This window comes from Macrobrachium nipponense, chromosome 21 (genome assembly GCF_015104395.2).
Source record: "Macrobrachium nipponense isolate FS-2020 chromosome 21, ASM1510439v2, whole genome shotgun sequence".
In the NCBI taxonomy this organism is placed as follows: domain Eukaryota; kingdom Metazoa; phylum Arthropoda; class Malacostraca; order Decapoda; family Palaemonidae; genus Macrobrachium; species Macrobrachium nipponense.
Window position 1 is genome coordinate 69074958 of NC_087212.1, and position 18185 is coordinate 69093142.

The 18185-nt window shown below is 36.6% G+C and overlaps 1 protein-coding gene across 2 annotated transcripts in view; it reads left to right on the forward strand.

Annotated features, from left to right (window-relative positions):
- Positions 1 to 591: 591 nt before the first annotated feature.
- Positions 592 to 18185, forward strand: part of LOC135198127 (condensin complex subunit 1-like) — a 66360-nt gene continuing 48766 nt past the window's right edge. The window contains exons 1-11 of one of the 2 annotated variants that reach the window (XM_064225600.1): positions 592 to 723; positions 1826 to 1946; positions 2167 to 2307; positions 2659 to 2837; positions 3387 to 3532; positions 3953 to 4103; positions 6338 to 6586; positions 6826 to 6987; positions 7641 to 7811; positions 9160 to 9343; positions 11910 to 12087. In XM_064225600.1, the coding sequence (XP_064081670.1) occupies positions 1826 to 1946; positions 2167 to 2307; positions 2659 to 2837; positions 3387 to 3532; positions 3953 to 4103; positions 6338 to 6586; positions 6826 to 6987; positions 7641 to 7811; positions 9160 to 9343; positions 11910 to 12087 (1682 nt within the window). In that variant the 5' untranslated portion in view covers positions 592 to 723. The remainder of the gene's footprint in view (positions 724 to 1825; positions 1947 to 2166; positions 2308 to 2658; positions 2838 to 3386; positions 3533 to 3952; positions 4104 to 6337; positions 6587 to 6825; positions 6988 to 7640; positions 7812 to 9159; positions 9344 to 11909; positions 12088 to 18185) is intronic. The other variant, XM_064225601.1, reaches the window with a different exon arrangement.

An 18185-nucleotide genomic window follows, 5' to 3' on the forward strand; every position in this document is an offset into this window, starting at 1 on the left:
GATCAGCAGAAATATGATATTGAAAACATAACTCCGAGAAAGCAGATGGATCATCTAGAATAACTGAATTCAGATGACGCACAGACATATTAGAAAATGGCCTGTGAGTGTATCACCCAGGTTATTCAATAACTGGTCATGAGAACAAGATGTGTAAAACTTAGAGATGTTTAAAGAAAAATTTAAAGGCAAGTCTAATTAACAACAGGTAAAGGCAAACATATGAGCCCAGCCACATGGGCCGAATGAAGACTTCTAAAGCTAAAGAAACCGATGAAAACAAGATAAACTTACAAATTGTTTGTACTGTGAGAAAAAAAAGAAAATTTAGAACATTTCTTACTCTGCTCCCAGCATATAATGAAATTAGAAATATAGTTTTGTGGAGCAGCCATATTAGGGAAATAAGGAGGAATAGTTAATATACTTTTATTTGCAGATCTGCTGAGGGGGAAGTTGAAAATAGGAAAAAAATTATCAAAGAATTATGGCATTACCAAGAGAGAGAGAAAAAAAAAAAACCTTAAACAAACATAAACATAAGAGAAATCAAATGGAGGCAAGGGAGCCGTTTCATAGACAAATCCCGCCCATTAGTACTACTGCTAAGCGTTGGACGCTATTACGCGGGAAATTCCTTTGCAAAACAAAAACAAACCAGTTCAACTGTCAAGTGTATTTTAAAAAACACTCGTTCCTTTGAATTTATTTTGGTATGTTAAGGTACGTATTTTAATACGAAGTAAAGAGTATTAGAAATATTCAGGAGTGGAAAAATAGTGGTAAATGCTCTGAAATTTAGGAAGATAGGTAGGTAGATTTGCATAACAATGTTGAGCCGATACCGAAGGATAACCAATTGGACCATCTTATTTCACCTGCAATGCTACTTAATCCTCACAGTAATTGACGTTTTTTTCTTAAATTCCCTCATTTGCAACATTTCCATGTCATTTTCGTTATTTATAAAGACTAAAATTGTCGTAGAAAGCGCTTTAGCCTAATAACCTGGTGTACTAGCCTAGTCTATCTGGCAGGCCTACTGGGGGCCTTGCCGATTCCATTCTTAGACTGTTGGTCGTAAGTTGAGCAATAAATTGCGATCCTAATTCAGGTCACTTAATGCTAGTCTAGCTTACATTAAGGTAAGGCTATCCTTACGAGCTATCCTGACTTTTGGGGTACTTAGAATGCAGAGTACGTCATCATGAATTAGGGTAAAATACCGAATGGCCGGCCTCTACCGTAGCGTGACCACCTTCCCGAAGAAGTACTTTAGCACGTCCTTTAACCCAAGAGCCAGCATCCTTCTAAGCAAGGCCTTTAGACCTCTACTTTCCTCTCAAAGTAAGTTTTTTTTCTCCCAAGTCACAAATTACCTAGCTAATGCCATAGGTACCTAGGTAGTACCTAATTTCTGATTTTTGGGAAGGTGGTTGCGGTATGGTATAGGCTAGGTGGCCATTCGGTATTTTACACTACTACTTGAGGGGGTCCAGAGGGGGCTACGTCAGGACACAGCATCCAAGGTTAGGTTAGTACCTAAGGTAGTTAACGGTAAATCTGGTTAGATTTTACTCCCTCAGAAATTCCTACTGCCTAAATACCTACTAGGCCTTCAGTAGCCTTGACCCTGAACTCTGTGTTTGCTCCAGCTCTTGCATCTCTGTTCACTTAGCTGTGGTTAAGTTTAATGGCTATGGTTAATGTATGACACTATGGTCTTCATCTTACCTAGGTACTTCTCTCAGTTACTCTTCATATACTAAGCCAACCCCTTTTGTTGTGATTGAGTTACCTATGTCAGTGATTTTAATAATTTCAGATGGAATCGTTTGATTTTGTTATCCCGTTGAGTTTGGATGCTCTTCAAGAGGCTTCTAGTACACGGCAGTATGCAGTCACAAATATTTCCAGCAGTAAAGAACTTCCAAAGAAAATCATAGGTAAGAGCCCAGTAATTAATTAGAGAGGCATTTAAGAAGATACTCATATGGTTGCAAATATTCTTAACACAGCATCATACTAAGGTTTTCAGGTTGACTTGATCATCTGTTTCAAATGGTTGACATTCAGTCAAGTTCCTAACTTTTGCTTAAATGAAGGTTGTTCTATATTTTTTTTGTCTTTAATTTGATATATAACCAAATTTTCTCCAACTTACAGACACAACAGTTTCATTTCGGAAACATGGCTCAAGTTTCATTTTACAAGAGCAAAACTTTGACTCATTATACAGTGTACTGGTCAACTTTAAGGCTGTCGATGAGGAATGCAAGGAGAAATCCTGGGATTTACTTGTGAAAGGTTAGTGACTGATATTGTTAATGTGGATATTTTCTTGGTAATTTTCTTAAGAAAGTTTGCTAAAATAATAAAGAATATACTTGATCTTTTCAGCTTATTTTCACTAATTGTAAGAGCTATTTTCAGATAATTTTGGAAGGCATAGTGTATGATTTGTGCTTGTTCATTTCCAGCATTGGTTACCAGTAAGAATTAGTTTTGATAGTTAATTGTTTTATTGCATCCTTTGTCAAGTGGAAAATTGTTAATGATTTATTATGCCAGTAGGCTTATTACCATATGGAATCGTACCAGTGAAAAAGCATGTTTTTACTAAGCTTTGATTATTACTTTTTTTCTCCATTTTTTCAGCCATAACAAAGCTGTCTTCAGAAATTTCTCCTGTTGTAGACGAAAATGATATGTCTTCAAGTGATAGACATAGATGGTTAAACATTCTTAAAATGACTACATACATTGCGTGTACTTTAACTGAAGCCTTTGAAAAGCATTCCAATAAGCCAACTCTGGATACAGCCCTGATTACCAAGGTACAGTGTTATGATTTTTTGGTGTGTATTTTCTAGGATACAGTATTCTGTAACTAGGGAATAAGTGTGTTGAGATATCATTAATATAAAATGAAAAATAGATTATAACTACTTATTGAAAACATAATGTATAATTTATTATTAATGAGTTAACATTTTTGTGGTAGTATTAGGTCAGTAATTCCACATTGCATGAACTGTTATGCTCCTCTTAGTTCCAGTTAGTCATCATTACTGACATCAGTACTTACCTAATGTAGTTTTAGTCAGTTTTTTTTAATTTCTTTTTATTATTGATTTTCATAGCACATTTAACGGTTGGAATGTTTATTTTAATGTAGGCAGAGAAGCTTAGTTTAAACTACCAAATTATCATTAAGAAAACAGTTTTTTATTAGATTTAGTGTATTTGCTGCAGGACTTGACTCTGTTTTTAATGATTTTGTCAGTAATGTGATGCTAAAACCCATTTGGAATAAAATCACTTAATCATGTTTAGTACTATTGAAACGAGCATTGCATATTGACTGAATTATTGGGATGTTTCAGGGACGAAAAAAATCTTCCAAGAAAATGGAGGATGAGAGAGATTGGGAGGACGACCGTAATCAAATGCTGAACCAACTTTATGGGTTGTTGCAACATCCACTGCAGCGTCTGTGGGATCCTCCCATAATGGAAGAAGATTTTGTCAAGTAAGTTACTATAATGGCTGGAAGTTGTGAAAGTTTGGCAGTCATGGCCATGCATATGGTACTCTTTGTTTTGTCTAATTTCATGTGGCTGGGGGTTGTGTTTTATGGTAGGTAGTTTGTTTTTTGTTTCCTCTTATTAAGTTTATTAGGCCATTGGGAATTATATTATGATATTTGATAACTTTGGTGCATTTGGAGTTGAAAATGAGTGTTAATTGTAAGATTTGATTAGTGCTTGATTGAATCTTTTGGTTGCCCGTCATAAAAGGTTAAATCACTGACTCTATTTGACTGATTACCAGATCAGTTAAAGTTGGATGATTAAGAGACAGAAGGGAACAGGGGAAATGCAGAACTGTTTTCTTGTGCTTTGTAATTTATTTTCATTTTTTATTAACTTGACATTTTTCTGTCCAACAGTTTGATTGCTAACTGCTGCTACAAAATTTTAGAGTCCCCTAATATGAATCTGGTGAAAACAAAGCCTACCAGGGACTCTGTCTTCCAGATTATTGGATCACTGGTCAAGAAATTCAACCATGGCCTTGCTTGCTCACTCAAACTCATGCAGGTAAGGCTATGTATAGTTATCTGATGTATAACGTATTATGTTGGATTAGCATTAAGTTTCCGTTAATGCATTTAGGAAAATCTGACGGTTGAAATTGAGAGCTCCCAGGTGTATTTTTAACATGATAAGTGTCTTACACTAATAAAACTACTTTGTATGTAATTAGTTGCTAGTTCACTGAAAATATATAAGGCAATTTATTCAGTATTCTAAGATGTCCCTAACTAAGTGACAAACATATTATCATTTTGATGTCAGTTATCTGTCATAAGTTTTGTTAACAATAGTTGTCTTATTGATTTTAGTGTAAGAAAAACTTTCTAAATTTAAGGAAAATATCATAGGTGAAGGTTACAGTTTCTAACTTATTGTACTGTTTTTGTCATTGCTGTTCAGGTAAACATAAATAACTCATATAATTCTACTATTTTCATCCATATGTTTAGGAATTTGGTCTGTTTGCTTCAATGTCTTTGCTGAATTTTTGCTCTTGGAATTGATGCAGACAAATTAAGGAGAAATCAGAAGAATTTATGAAGAAAAAAGGAGCAATGATACCACTTTTCATATAGAAATTATAATACATTAAAGAACTAACAAACAATATTTGTCAAATATAAGAATCCCCACCATATGCAGTTATATCATCTTTACTAGCTTTTATCAGTGGTAAAAGAGCACAAAAGTAAATTACGTAAAAGCATTGACCATGAGCGACTGTAATGTTTAGAGAGGAAATAGTCACAATACGTATTACTCTTCTGTCGCAATGGCTGTTTTTTTTAAAAATCAGAATGGGTAGAAAGGATGGCAGCTTAAATGTAGAGATTAATAACTTAGGGAAACCTATCCTCTAAGAAAGATTTTTCTTATTGTGAGTACATAAATGACGAATAATGACAAATTTTATTATGGTGAAATTTAAAGACAAATATTTATTATACGTATACGAAGGAGTTGTATGCACTGACGCAGCATGTTGTTTTGCTTCAGTAGTATTTGGATAAGTGATAACTGAAACCTTCATACATATATACATATGTTCATAATATACAAAACAAACCCTCAGTCTTAACATCAAGATAAATCTTCTAGCAGTGTCTGATGACAAAGTACAAGACTTTTGAATAGATTTTTTATATAATGTATACATATCTGTACATGTAGTATAAAAGAAATTAAGAAAAATTTGAAATGAGAGAAAAAAGCAGGAAAAATATTGCATTGTTTAAAGAACACTTCATCATAGCAAATCACCACCTTACAAAAGAGTAATGCAGCAGAAGGAATATATAAATTCATGTGGACCTTGGCTTAATATAGGCTCTGGATTGCAAGGTTTTTGAAAGGGTTTTGTTACCTTTTCACTAAAGTAAGTGAGATGTGTAATAAATTAGATTGGAATTAGAATGTTTGCTTGCAGGCATGTGCCTGAAAGTTAATGTTTGTGGGGAATGGTTTTCCTTTTTTTATCATTTTACTGTGTGTATTTGTTCCTCAGTAAACTCATTGTCTGTATTGAGCCCATTTTTCCTCTTCTTCCCCTCCGTTATCCCTACATTAAGGGGTCAGTTGCCTGATGCGCCTTCTCCACTGCCTTCTATCAAAGGCATCATCCTCCACCAAACCTCTTCTCTCCATATCTTCCTTCACTTTATCTTGCCATCTAATTCTCTGTCTCCCTCTTGATCTTCTTCCTCTAACAGGTTTCTCCCAATCCCTCTTCACTCCCTCCTCGTCATCCATCCTCAACAGACGCCCATACCATCTCAATCATGACTCTCTTATCATCTCTGTAATCTTTACTAAGCCTGCCCTTCTTATTTCATAATTTTTATGCCCATACAATTGTCACAGACAATTTAGTTCCTCTTAAAAGGAGAGCTAGTAGCACTGTGTTTGTGTAGGCAGATTTTAGGGTCTCAGTTAGCTATAAGTCTTGTTATTTGTGTATTTGTGAAAGTCTTAACCACTCTTGTGAAGTCCTCAAAAGTTTGAGCTCATTGCAATTTTTTTTCAAGGATTTCCATGATTTATTTTACTTTCATTTTTTCTGTAGCATTTGCAGTATTTAGTGAATATATACCTGGGGTCACTAGTTTTTTCTTTTAAAGAACGTTTAGCCAGTCTGCCTTTTGAAAAATTAAGTTCTAATATACTGTGGCAATGATTTTTGTTCATTGAGACATGTAGATTTAATTTAGTTTCATAATTCCATATTTTATCTTCTACAGTTACTTCAGCACTTTGAACACATGGTAACTCCAGCAGCCCAAGGAATTATCCTTCTTATTAACTCTTATGATAACAAGAGTGTCATAAGTGAAATGATAAGGGAAATAACCAAAACAGATGCAAAGGAATTGATGAAAGACACCTCAGGGCTTCGCAACTTTTCTCAGTTTATTGTGGAAGTTGCAGAGAAGTGCCCGCAGGTGGTCATGCCTTCCCTGAGCCTTCTTATCAATTTTCTGGATGAAGAGGTAAGTCAAAATGTGCCGAGGAAAATCCATATGTGTTGTGTTGACAGTGCAGTATGATTGCCCACTACTATTCTATTAAGGTAGTCAAAATTAATGACTTTTAGGACCATTCTTGGCCATAGATACTGTAAATTTCTGTAAAAAACGGATGATTTGATAAACTTGGCTTAATGGCTAACAATTATTGCTTCAAACTATATGAAGTGTTTTGTGTTTCATCTTCCTTCCATTTTGAACAGGCATACGTTATGCGCAACTGTGTGTTGTCAATACTTGGTGCAATAGTACTAAAAGTTCTAAGTGGAGACGACCTTGAGGACAAGAATAAGGATTTGAGAGACCAGTGTCTGGACCACCTAGAGGATCACATACATGACATTCATGCATTTGTGCGCAGTAAGGTTAGGAAAATGTAACATATTTTCATTTTATTTACTAGACTTTCTTCTCCTTTTCCTCATTCAAAAGAGCTTCATTCCACTTTTGATTTTGCCAATATTTGCTATGCATTTAATTTTCATCCACTGGAACTTAGTGGTCATGCAAATTATGCATCCTTATACTTTTAGCAAAGCTTAATGCTCAAGACTATAACTAAAAAAGTGCCAGTTTTCTGATAAGACAACCTAGGTGATTGTTAGAAATAAAAAACCCATTCAAAAGACATATTTTAATTTTGAAAATACAACAGTTTGGAGTCATGTATTTAGAATGGGTATTGTATGTGCAAAGTGTAATTCATCCACGTCATTGTTAGAAAATGTGTCAGGAGTGTTCATTTAAAAGTTCTCCCTTCAGTCATTTCATCTGTCAAAAAGTGCATTCAGATTTATGGCATTAAACGTGGGGTGCTCATAGATCAATTTGGATGTTGCTTTTAGAAACAAATGTACTGATTAGTTGATTATAAAAGTCAAAGTACTTGGGCTTTCTCTATAACTATAACGGAGTATGGATAATCTACACTATTAATTTTAAATCAGCCACAGATGGGTTGTTACAAGTCGTATGGTGAATCCCCATGTAATGCTTTTTGCCTTTTTTTTTTATCAAGGTTTTGCAGATCTGGAATGATCTCATAACTGAGAAGGCTGTCCCACTTAGACGTCAGCAACACGTCTTGGAGCTGGTACTTGGACGTCTCAAAGATCGTTCATCAACCGTAAGAAAAAATGCAGTCCAATTATTAACTGCCTTTTTGAAAGGCAACCCTTTTGCTGCAAAGGTGAGTGCCTTTTTGGGATGTTGTGTTCTGTGCTCATTCTATTTGACCATGAGGGCTGAGGTATAATCACAAACAGCCAACAACTTGTGCTTTAACATCTACGGGTTTGTTGTGGGTCTAGTTTTAATTGAACAATTTCAGACTTTTGTATTGATATTCGACTTTCTGAGACTGGGAAATGTACAGAGTAAATTTTTGCATGTTTGTTTATCGCTCAATTGAATTTATCTTGAGATAGAACTGCATTATTATTGCTAGTGATTACACTTGCAGTCCAACAGAATAAGACAAGCTATGAAAGACAAAATATTTCATTGTATATATAGATAAAATCTGTGTCAGTTTTCTGGGATAGTTTCATTATCTGTGGGATGAACATACATTGTTATGGTTACAAAATGTACGAGAACAGAATGTTAAGGTTCATGGCTGGAGTATGTTGGGATCATATTACAGATGGGGAGGTAGCAGAGGGATGTGTTGTCCTGCTGTTGGAATATAAATAGAGATTTCAAAAACAAAGATAATTTGGACTTATAATGAGAATGGATGGGGCATAGTTAGTCTGAAAATCAGAGGAAAAGGAAGCAGCAGGAGGAAAAGCTGTAGGAAGGCCCAGGAAAATATGAAAAAAAGTTGATAGATGGAGACCTCGATCTAATTGGAGTTGAGGCAGAAAGATTGCAGGAGAGGGGAGAAAATTCATTCCACGTTTAACCTCGAAAGGAAGAGGCTGATTTAAAAAAAAAATTGTGATGGTGATGATGGATTAAAATACATACATAGTTGCACTTGGATTTTGTATAAAACTCAAATGCATGTATATATTATAGAATTGTTATCTGTTAGGTGATATTCAGTAAGCAGCTATTCCTGGACATGTACAGTTAAATTCAATAGTTTGCTAACACTGATCATCACTTTCCTAGTGTAGAAAGTCCTAATTGCTCTTTAGTAAGTGTCAATTGTGTTTTGAACTGGACTGTACATTACTGCTTCAGTAAATAAAGGTTGGCTCACAGAACCTGAAATGTGGAGCAGGTATTGAAAGGTTAGTAAGAAAAGTAGCACCAGCAAGGATTAAGTGCTACACTAAATAAGGATGTCACTAGTGAACAGAGTGAAAGTTTGTTTCATGTACTATAAGGCCTGTACTGAAGTACAGAGTAGATAGGTAATTGCCAAAGAAAATGTAAAAAATTTGACTACAGATTGCCACTGTCTGTGTGCTCTACTTCATTTTTATCCAAAAGCAACTGTTAAAATTGATTCTTCTGTAGTACTTAATTTTTATTGATGATCCTCAGTTCCCTCTAAACAGCAGAATAAACTTTCATTGTATTTGCAGTTACCTCTAGAAGACTTACAGTCACAGTTTGAAATAGAGTATAAGAAATTAAAGGAAATGGATCCTGATGCATCTGATGACCCAGGAGCTGAGAAGCCCACAAAGAAGGTTCTCTCCCCAAGTGATAAGTGGGAGGCAAAGTTACCGGAAATTGCTGAATTTATTTTGGAAGTTGTCAAAGAAGGTTTGTAGTAATTATGTTCTGCTGATCTTTTTAAGATCTTACTTTTTTCATCCAATTATTCTCTCAGAAAGATTTAATTCTGCTGATATATAAAGGAACTTTTTCAAATTAATTTGCTAATTCATAAATCAAGTAGTACTTTATTAGGTGTTAAATATGTACATCCGCGAATAATGGGTATACGTACGTATACAGTCTATAGAAAATCTGCGAATAGTGGGGGTTGACTGTGTAGTGAGGAGGAATAATGATCAAGTTTGTGTGTAAGTGATATGGTTTACGAAGAGTTCGGTGTTTTTTAATAGTGAAAGTTAAATTTTTCATTGCACTTTCTAAGCTTTAAGGGTAAATACAGTGAGAAACTCATTTTTTATATATACAGTGGGCCCCCCTATTTGCAGTCTCCGGATTTGCGGACTCTCTGGAACATATCCCACCATTATTTACAGGAAATTTGCCTATTCGTGGTATTTTTCTATGAGAAATATCCACATTTTTTTTTTTTTTATCAATTTCATCATAAAATGCCCTTTTTGTAATAAAACTATTAAAAAAAACCAAGTATAAACATTTTTAGTTGGGTTTCTTTGAGTTTTAACTAACAAAATAGACAGTTTTAAGAGTTTTGCAGGGGTTCCAACTATTCGCAGGTCCTAACTGTTCGCGGGGGGGTTCTGGTATGCGTCCCCCGCGAATACGGGGGAACCACTGTAGTTAGATACCTTGTATTGATAGATGTTAACCAAGGAGAGTCCTCAGTGGGTGAAAAAAAATTTGAAACATCCTTTCAGTGAAGTTTTCCTTCCTAGGGTAATCCCCCTACTTACTATGAAATAAATTCCTCCTGCAAACTCCTTACTATGAGATTAATTCTGCCTATAAAATGATGTTATGTCCCCAAGAAAGTCCAGGAGATCAGGGTCACCTACTTTGCGAAGGCCTTCCTTCCTATTCTATTGTTTAGAAGTGGGCTGCTGAATTCAAATGAGGCATTGGCAGTGCATGAGATGATCCCTGATAGGAACATCCAGATGTCATCCCTTGCATGATTTTGAATGACAAGAAGTTTACAGTTTAACAGATACAGTAGATGAGATGTTGGTGCTGACTTGATACACACTAATCTTGACTTACTTTTTGGGATGAACAGGCTGTTTGCGAGATGGGTATCACAGTCACCAATAATTGCATCAGAATAGAAACCTACCAGAGTAGACACTTCCCGGAAACTAACACTTCCAAGCTGATACAGACTGTATAAGAGAATCATGGGGATACCATGATTCTCTACCACCTTAAAAGCCTAGTCCAGTGGCCAGTATGCAAGGTGGTGGTTTCTTTATTTTGAGATTATAAGAATGTTTTAGAAGATAGCTTGCAAAACCATGAAACCATTAATGGGAAGTATCACACAGTGGAATTATGACTTAAAAAATGCACCCAGGACGCAAAGCAAAGGAAAGCCACAAACAAGTGTCCTGTTGCTCTGCTCTGTGTGAGGCAATGGCTGAAATGACTAACTGTGGCTTTGAACTGTTGCCTTATGCCTTTATGTCACCTGACTTAACACCTTCAGACTTTTACCATCTCCTTGGTTTCTAGTGAGGGTTGTTCTTATTACCTAGAGATGACAAAGGAATAAAGATCATTTGGTCAGCTTGCCAGGGTGGCAGATAGGTATACCAAGCTTGGTATCAAACAGTACTGATTTTGGAATTTTCACAATTTTAATATTTAAGTCTTACCATGGGGAACTAAAACCTCATACAGGCAGTCCCTGGTTCTGGCGCTTGTCTAGCAACGATGATAACTGAATTTTCGGCGCTAATCCCCACTTAGCACTGTTATTGGCGATTTTCTCAGTTTAAATTGAACCAGCAATTACACTTACTTAAATGTTATATTTTTGGTGTAAAGTTAATGCTGTACATATTAAATTTTTACTTCTTTGTGCATTCAAATGCTTTTTATTCAAACAAAAACTAGAAACCACAAATTCAAGAGTCAAGTAGTCTTCATACCACCAGCTTCTAAAGTGTGGGATTATCCCTTCCTTATTTTCTTTCTCATGATTGATTTTTTGTGCCCTGTGAAAATTCAGTTCATTAGCATGAAAGACACCAATCAGTTTCTTTTGTTCCAGTGACTGAGCTTTCTTTGTGCTTACATGGCTCACTACCATAAAAGCAAGGTTATTAGATACCAAATGAATTGCCAAGGTGATCTAATATATCAAGATACAAGGGACAATTTCATTCATAACTCCAAGAATTTCTCATGCTTCAAAAATAACCTGCTTTCAGGAAGTTGCTTCAGGCCTGAAACATTTGGAAGAATTTTATAAAATTGCAATTCTTTACTTTTATTTTAGTGCAATCCTTTCAGTTCTAGTTTATACAAGTATCCCCAGAGAGTTGTATCATTATTTTGCAATTGGATTGTGGATTGTGTATTTAGCAATGAAATGTTAGTTTTAAAGCTTCTTTTACCAAGGACATCTGGGGAGACTTTGGAATTTATACTAATTGCCCTCAAAAAAGTATGTACTTAATGTTTTTCATGGCAGGTGCAACGGATGATGATGATGATGATGAAGATGATGGGGAGGATGTTTTAGATGAAGAATCTTCCTTAAATGATGCAGTTTTAGAGGTTGCTGCTGCGATGGATAAGGACAATATCAGAAGAGCTATAAAGCTTCTTGAATCAGCACTGGAAATGTTCCATGGAGCTGAGATATTGTCGTGAGTATATGCACATTTTTTTGAATTTTATTGTAAAGTTCATTGTTGGAGGGAGTCAAAGTATAAGAGAGAAGAATATTTTGCTTTCTGCTTTGTTTGTTGAAGAATCAGTTCTGTACCTTTAATATTTTCCTACTTAAATTCTTAACATGTTACTTTATGGCAGGAAGGCATTATGTATAGTTGGGAATTTCCATTTTTACATTCCATCACAAATGAGGGGCGGATCTTCAAATAGTGAACAAAATTTCTGAGAGAAAACTAATATAAATGCATACAATTGCAAAATTCACAATTGGTGTGATCTCAGATGAGGGTACCAAACTTCATCATAGATCTGTTTTTGCTAAATTACAAGTTTAGTCCCTCACGAGCTTTCTCCTCTATTGGTTACCGTTTCCTATCACTGGATAGGTTCAATAATAGCAAAATTGATTAGTAATACATATGGAATGATTTATCCTTCAGATAACCAGTATACAGCAAAAATTTTGCAATCATCCTGAGAATATCAAGACACCATACCGCCCAAGTGGTTGGTGTGTTATAAAATAAGCATTCTGAATATCTGACAGTGTTTTAATGTGCTATATATGGCAGTATGTATTAGTGTCTTGACTTGTAAAATAATTTCATTGTGTTTCCTAACCCTAGACAAAGAAGAACGGTATTAACAATGGTATTTTGAACTAGATTAGATTTTAACAATTGTATTGTGCTCATTATATAGTTTAATGAATTTCTAGAATGAACAGGATATAATGGTTTTTGATGTCTCACTTTGTTGTCAGTTTTGTGAGGTTTTTCTCAACTTTAAATAATTAGAAAAATAATTATTTGAGATGAATCTTACCTACTGTTAAATTTAGCTATATATCTCCTTGCCGATTAGGCGAGTCAGCATTTAAAAAAAAAAAAAAAATCGAATGGCTGCCCGGATGACTGTCTAGTGTACCTGTTCTCCACCAGGTGTGTTTCTAATGTTTTAGCTCTTGTCAGAATTCTCCTCGCCACCATTGCGGCTAGGCGATTGTTGGTATTCTATGAAGTTTGGCTGTTTTACACCTGTTTATGGTATTGTAATTTCATTTTCCTTGGATATCTTCCACCGGAAATAAAACCAATAACATCAGTCTATGTAGGAATGTTTTGGTGTAACCAGGATGGTGAAATTGGAAGTTGATCAACATTCCTTTGTACTGGCAGGGGTACGGGGTGTGATTTTGGAACTACTAGATGTGAAGAATGTAGGGAATTGTTCTGAGAAATTTATGCCTGAATATGTGAGATACAGGAAGACTGGAATTAATAGATTGCGTAAGCAATTAGTTAGATCAGGACTTAAACCTGTCAGGCTATCCCTACTCAGACTAGGCATTTTAGTAGGCTAGTATTGACTTCCATTGTAGCTCCGCCTTCTACTCCCCATTCGGTTCAGGAAAAGCGTAACGAGAAGTTAGAACATTAATCTATTTTTAGTTCTAATACAATTTGAACTTAGTTCGTGACGGGGACATTCTGAATCCCTCCAGTGTGCGCTCATTTTCGCTTTCCCTGTTAGAAGTAAGGTGTTGGTGCCCTCGTCTATACGTAGCCCGAGCCTAGGACTGCCCTGCGACAGTTGGAAACGTCTGCTGCCAGGGAACCGGGTCGGTTCTCGGGATGATGGGATTCTGTGCCCTCTAATACCTACTTCGCCCTTTTCATGGTCTGAATCTCGTTTAAAACGTTCGCCAAAGGACCATTAAAGAGTTCATATAAGGACTGTTTCGGTAAGTGTTAATGCTCGCTCCGTAGGTGCATTCTGTCGTCTTCAACACCTAGTTTGAGGTGTTAGCATGCATAGGTTTAATGATATATGATAAAGGTGTAGACATTTTATTGAGATGATAATGTATCTGTAGCGAGTTTTACACGTTTAGATATGTCGACTGTTTATCTCTCATGTTTTGGTTATTCTAAATTCTTATATATTAGCATATTCCTTTTTCTTCATAATGCTTGTGTTCATTCTTTGCGTGCTTCCTCTTCGGCTATCGGCAAATCTCTTACTACTGCCTCAATTAAATTTTCTTTTTCAAGTCTACACTGTCTGTAGTATCTACAGTTCTCGCTGAGTTAGATATTCTAGCTTCAGAGATTTCTAACTTAGTTTCATATAGGAATGCTTTCAAGTATGTACGATCGCTTTCGGACGAGGCGGGAGCGTTGTTGTGACTCCTCTCCGAGGCGCCTCGTTCTCTCTCTCCCTCTGTCGACTCGTGCAGACTTCGGAGTCAGGGTTCCCAGACATATGATAATTATCTTAGGAGTAATATAATTTGACCCTCTGTACGATAAATGATTATTAATCAAATATGATAATTTGAAGAGATTTGGTCCGATACATATGGGATCCCTGCTGTGGGCGTTGTTGACTCATGTGAACGCACTTGAATCGTGTGGAGTGGGAACTTGGCCGAGTCTCGAGTCGCTTAAACTGTCTTGCTCTCATTGAGTCGTGGTGGATTCATTACAGCACTTAGCTACTGTCACCTCTCATTGATAAGTGTCGCTTTTTGTCGCCAAGGGTTGTGGAGAAAGAGCAATCCTTTAAGTTCTTTGTTTACCTCCTGTCGGCAGCTGTGTCCTTCCGTCGCCCGCTGAAGGAAGAAAAGAGTGAATGGAATTGGAGGAACTCGTTTTGGGCCGGTTGGCGTTTGTTGCCACATTACGCCTTCCTGTATTCTCATTTTGTAAAAGGATAGAGGCCACATAGAGAATATTTCTTGATTGTCTTAGGTATTTTGGCGAGCGTATTTTGGCACACTCTAAATATTGGAGAAGAGAACCAACGCTTTCTCCAATTTGAGAGCATTTCGTAACTTTTCTTGTCCTCGGACACAATCTCCCTTTGTGTCTGCCTTGGCTTGTCGTCTTGTCTTTTATAGTCCCGGAGAGCCGAAGGCCGCCTTTTGCTGTACAATGCTTATTGGTCCTTTAACCGTCTTTAATAGGAGGTTCGCTTTCTTTCTCTTTCCTGTGGGGAAATGAACTCAAGACAGACAGACATGCTGATGGATTTTCAGTCAAGTTGAGTTATTATCTTCTATTTACGTTGTCTCGTCTCTGCGACTTCTTAGAGAGGTGGAGATGCCAACCCGGCGGTAGTGTTTAACGATGAAACAAGTAACTAAAACAAGTAACTCATTTCTGATGCTGCAGGGTAATGTCCTCATGCATATACTCACTTTGTTTGGAAGTGAGAAAACACTTTCGCTTCCTGTCTGATTATGCAGTTCGGGATTATCTATTGATAGTCTTATTTTATACCTTTTGGGGAATACTGTAAGTGCAGATTCAGGTTCTGAGATATGGACAGTTGCAGCCTCCTAACATGCATGGAGAGACTTGGGACCAGTATGTTATATGGTGGAGATGGTGAAGGGCAGTTGTGATTCTTTGTGATTGTCCTCCACTGGTTTATTCTCCTTCTTATAGCTTCCCTTGTCTTCAGCAGAGATCTCTCATAAGTCTCTTTTAGTAGGAGATTGTATATAGAGGGAATGATGGTCCAAGGGTAATTCTTTAGGAAGACACCCATAAGTAATTGGAGATATTCTTGGACATTTGGAGACTGAATAACAGCAAGTGTCTGCCCATATACTTGTTGGTTTTTAGCATGGTTTTAGTGTCTTTCCAAAGAATGGTCAGACTTGTGGTACACATGCAGAATGTATTCATTCCACTTACCATACATCCACAGTCATGCAAGTTCCTTCAAAGGGTTTTTACTAGAAGGTATTGCTGTTCTGTGCACTTTGTTTGGGTTAGTGTGCAGCCCTCAATATTATGTCAGGGACTTGTTGCCCATTGGTAGATGGTGTCGACTTTAGGAGCAAGACACTTCTACTGAATCAGTGATTCAAGTTAGCCCACTCTGTCAACAGTATTCCAAAGGCCAAGGACCTGTTGCTTCTTCTGGCCCAATTTCTATGCATTATATTGTTAATTCTTTATATCCCCATTCTTATCTAGTGATGTGGGGATGATATTTAATTATGCATGCTTGTCGGTCAAGATGAATAGGCATGTGCTGCTTGAAGATTTTAGACCTGAAAGAAACTTCCTTATATGGTAAGGGCTTTTCCTCATCAGGAAACATAGCCTTATGGGTTATTTTCAGATAATCATGCTCAATGTATGGTTTCAGCGTAAGAATTACGACTTACAAATAACTTTCATTAAATTTGTAAGTAATCCAGAAGCAACTTTGGCTCCAGGACTGTAGGAGGGACACTTTAACAAGGAATCTACCATTTGGTTCTAAAACCTAAGTCCAAGTTTTGGTCTTTTCCCTCTTTCATGCAACACAGAGTTTAACTAGTGTCATTAACCTTTCATGCAACATAGAATGGTCAACTACACCTGGTAAAACATTTTAGATGTCAGGGCAGTGGAAAGACATCAGGATGCTTAGCAGGTTTATTCCTGGTTAGAAAGAAAGTCTTTGTGGAAAGTTTGCTGCTTTGAGTGAAATGAAACAACATATTGGTTTGATCATCCATTCTGTGGAAGGACAGTGTTTTAGCAATTGGGGATTCAGGAAGAACAACTGCCTACAAGGGCTCTGACATTCATAAGTTTGGCATGTGGGTGGATTTAAGGAACACTCATTTAGCTTCCTAGCATGTAGATGAACAGGGACAGCCGAATGATTACTACTACTTTGTTGGCCCTCAGGCTTGAGCAGTGGATGTTTCCTTAAATTTTGCCTAATTCAGACTCATAGGCCTGCCCCTTGTATCTACTGTGAATTCTATTGAGCAATTTCATGTTCAAGAATTGCTTAGTCTCCTGTAGAGCCCTTGTAGCCTCAGGGCAAAACTTTTCAGAATTTCCAATGCTCTTGGTAGATGTCTCATTCTTCCGTTTAGAAGAAATTAACTCTTCTACACAATTCCATACATTGACGTAGGCATCTCCTTAACTGCTTGGAGATGTTAGAATGTCCCCTCCCAATAATAAGGTTTTCAAGTTATCATAGGATCTGTCCTTAATTTAAAACTGCCATGGCCTGGGGTCAGAAGCAGTGGTCTGTGTGTGTTGCTGAGGGTACCATTCTGGAAATTTTCAGCACTTGGAACCTTGTAGACGTCAATGTTTTCTGTTTAGAGGAGATAAGACTTTTCACTGTCTACTTCCAAAGTTATTGTTCCATATGTACTTTCCTTGGTATTGCATCAAGTACTTTTAGATCTTGCTGAGGACCAGAACTGTAAGGTGTTGAGATTTAAGCCCCTTAATCTCTGTATCAGCCTCTTTCTGGAGTTTAGATGTGGGTCTAAACTTTATCTGAATTTACTGTAAAACCTTTTATTTAGCAGTGTTTAATAAGTAAATTTGCTGTCAGCATCCTTCTTTAAGCTGGTGTAAGGGAATGCTATTTTAGCTTTCTGCCTTAGAGCTGAGGGTGATATTAAGGCTATGCTCTACAGTTCCCTGTAAGAATTCCAATCTAACCCCTTGGGGGGGGAAAAAGAGGAAACTTCTCTATCCTGTTGGGCATTTAAATTTAAAGGTTAAACCTAGAACATTTTTATCATCCTTTTAGAGACCTTGAACATCTTTGTCAAAGGTAAATGCTGGAAGAGGCAAAATTAAACTTTGGTTTTATGGTTTTAAGAAAAACAGATGTTATGGTCAAAGGTTAGCCTGGAAGAGGCAAAAATCAACCTTTTGTTTTGTGGCTTTAGAAAACCTACAATGTATTTGTGAAGGTTAAACCTGGAAGCGGCAAAGTTAACCTTTTGTGTTGGGATTTTTAGAAACTTATAACGCCTTTGCCAATGGTTAAACTTAAGGCAAAGTTAACTTTTGTTTTATGGTTTTGTTTTAGAAAACCTAGAATGTATTTGTGAAGGTTCAGCCTGGAAGAGGCAAAGTTAACCTTTTGTGTTATGATTTTTAGAAACTGTCAAGGAACACAAGGTCCTCTGTGACATAATGGATAGGCTAGTGTATGAGAACTAGCTCCATATCTTCTACCTTATTGAAGTTAAACATTCATAATGTGAGCAACAGTTGCAACTTCATTTAGTGTTAAGTCAATTTGTCGC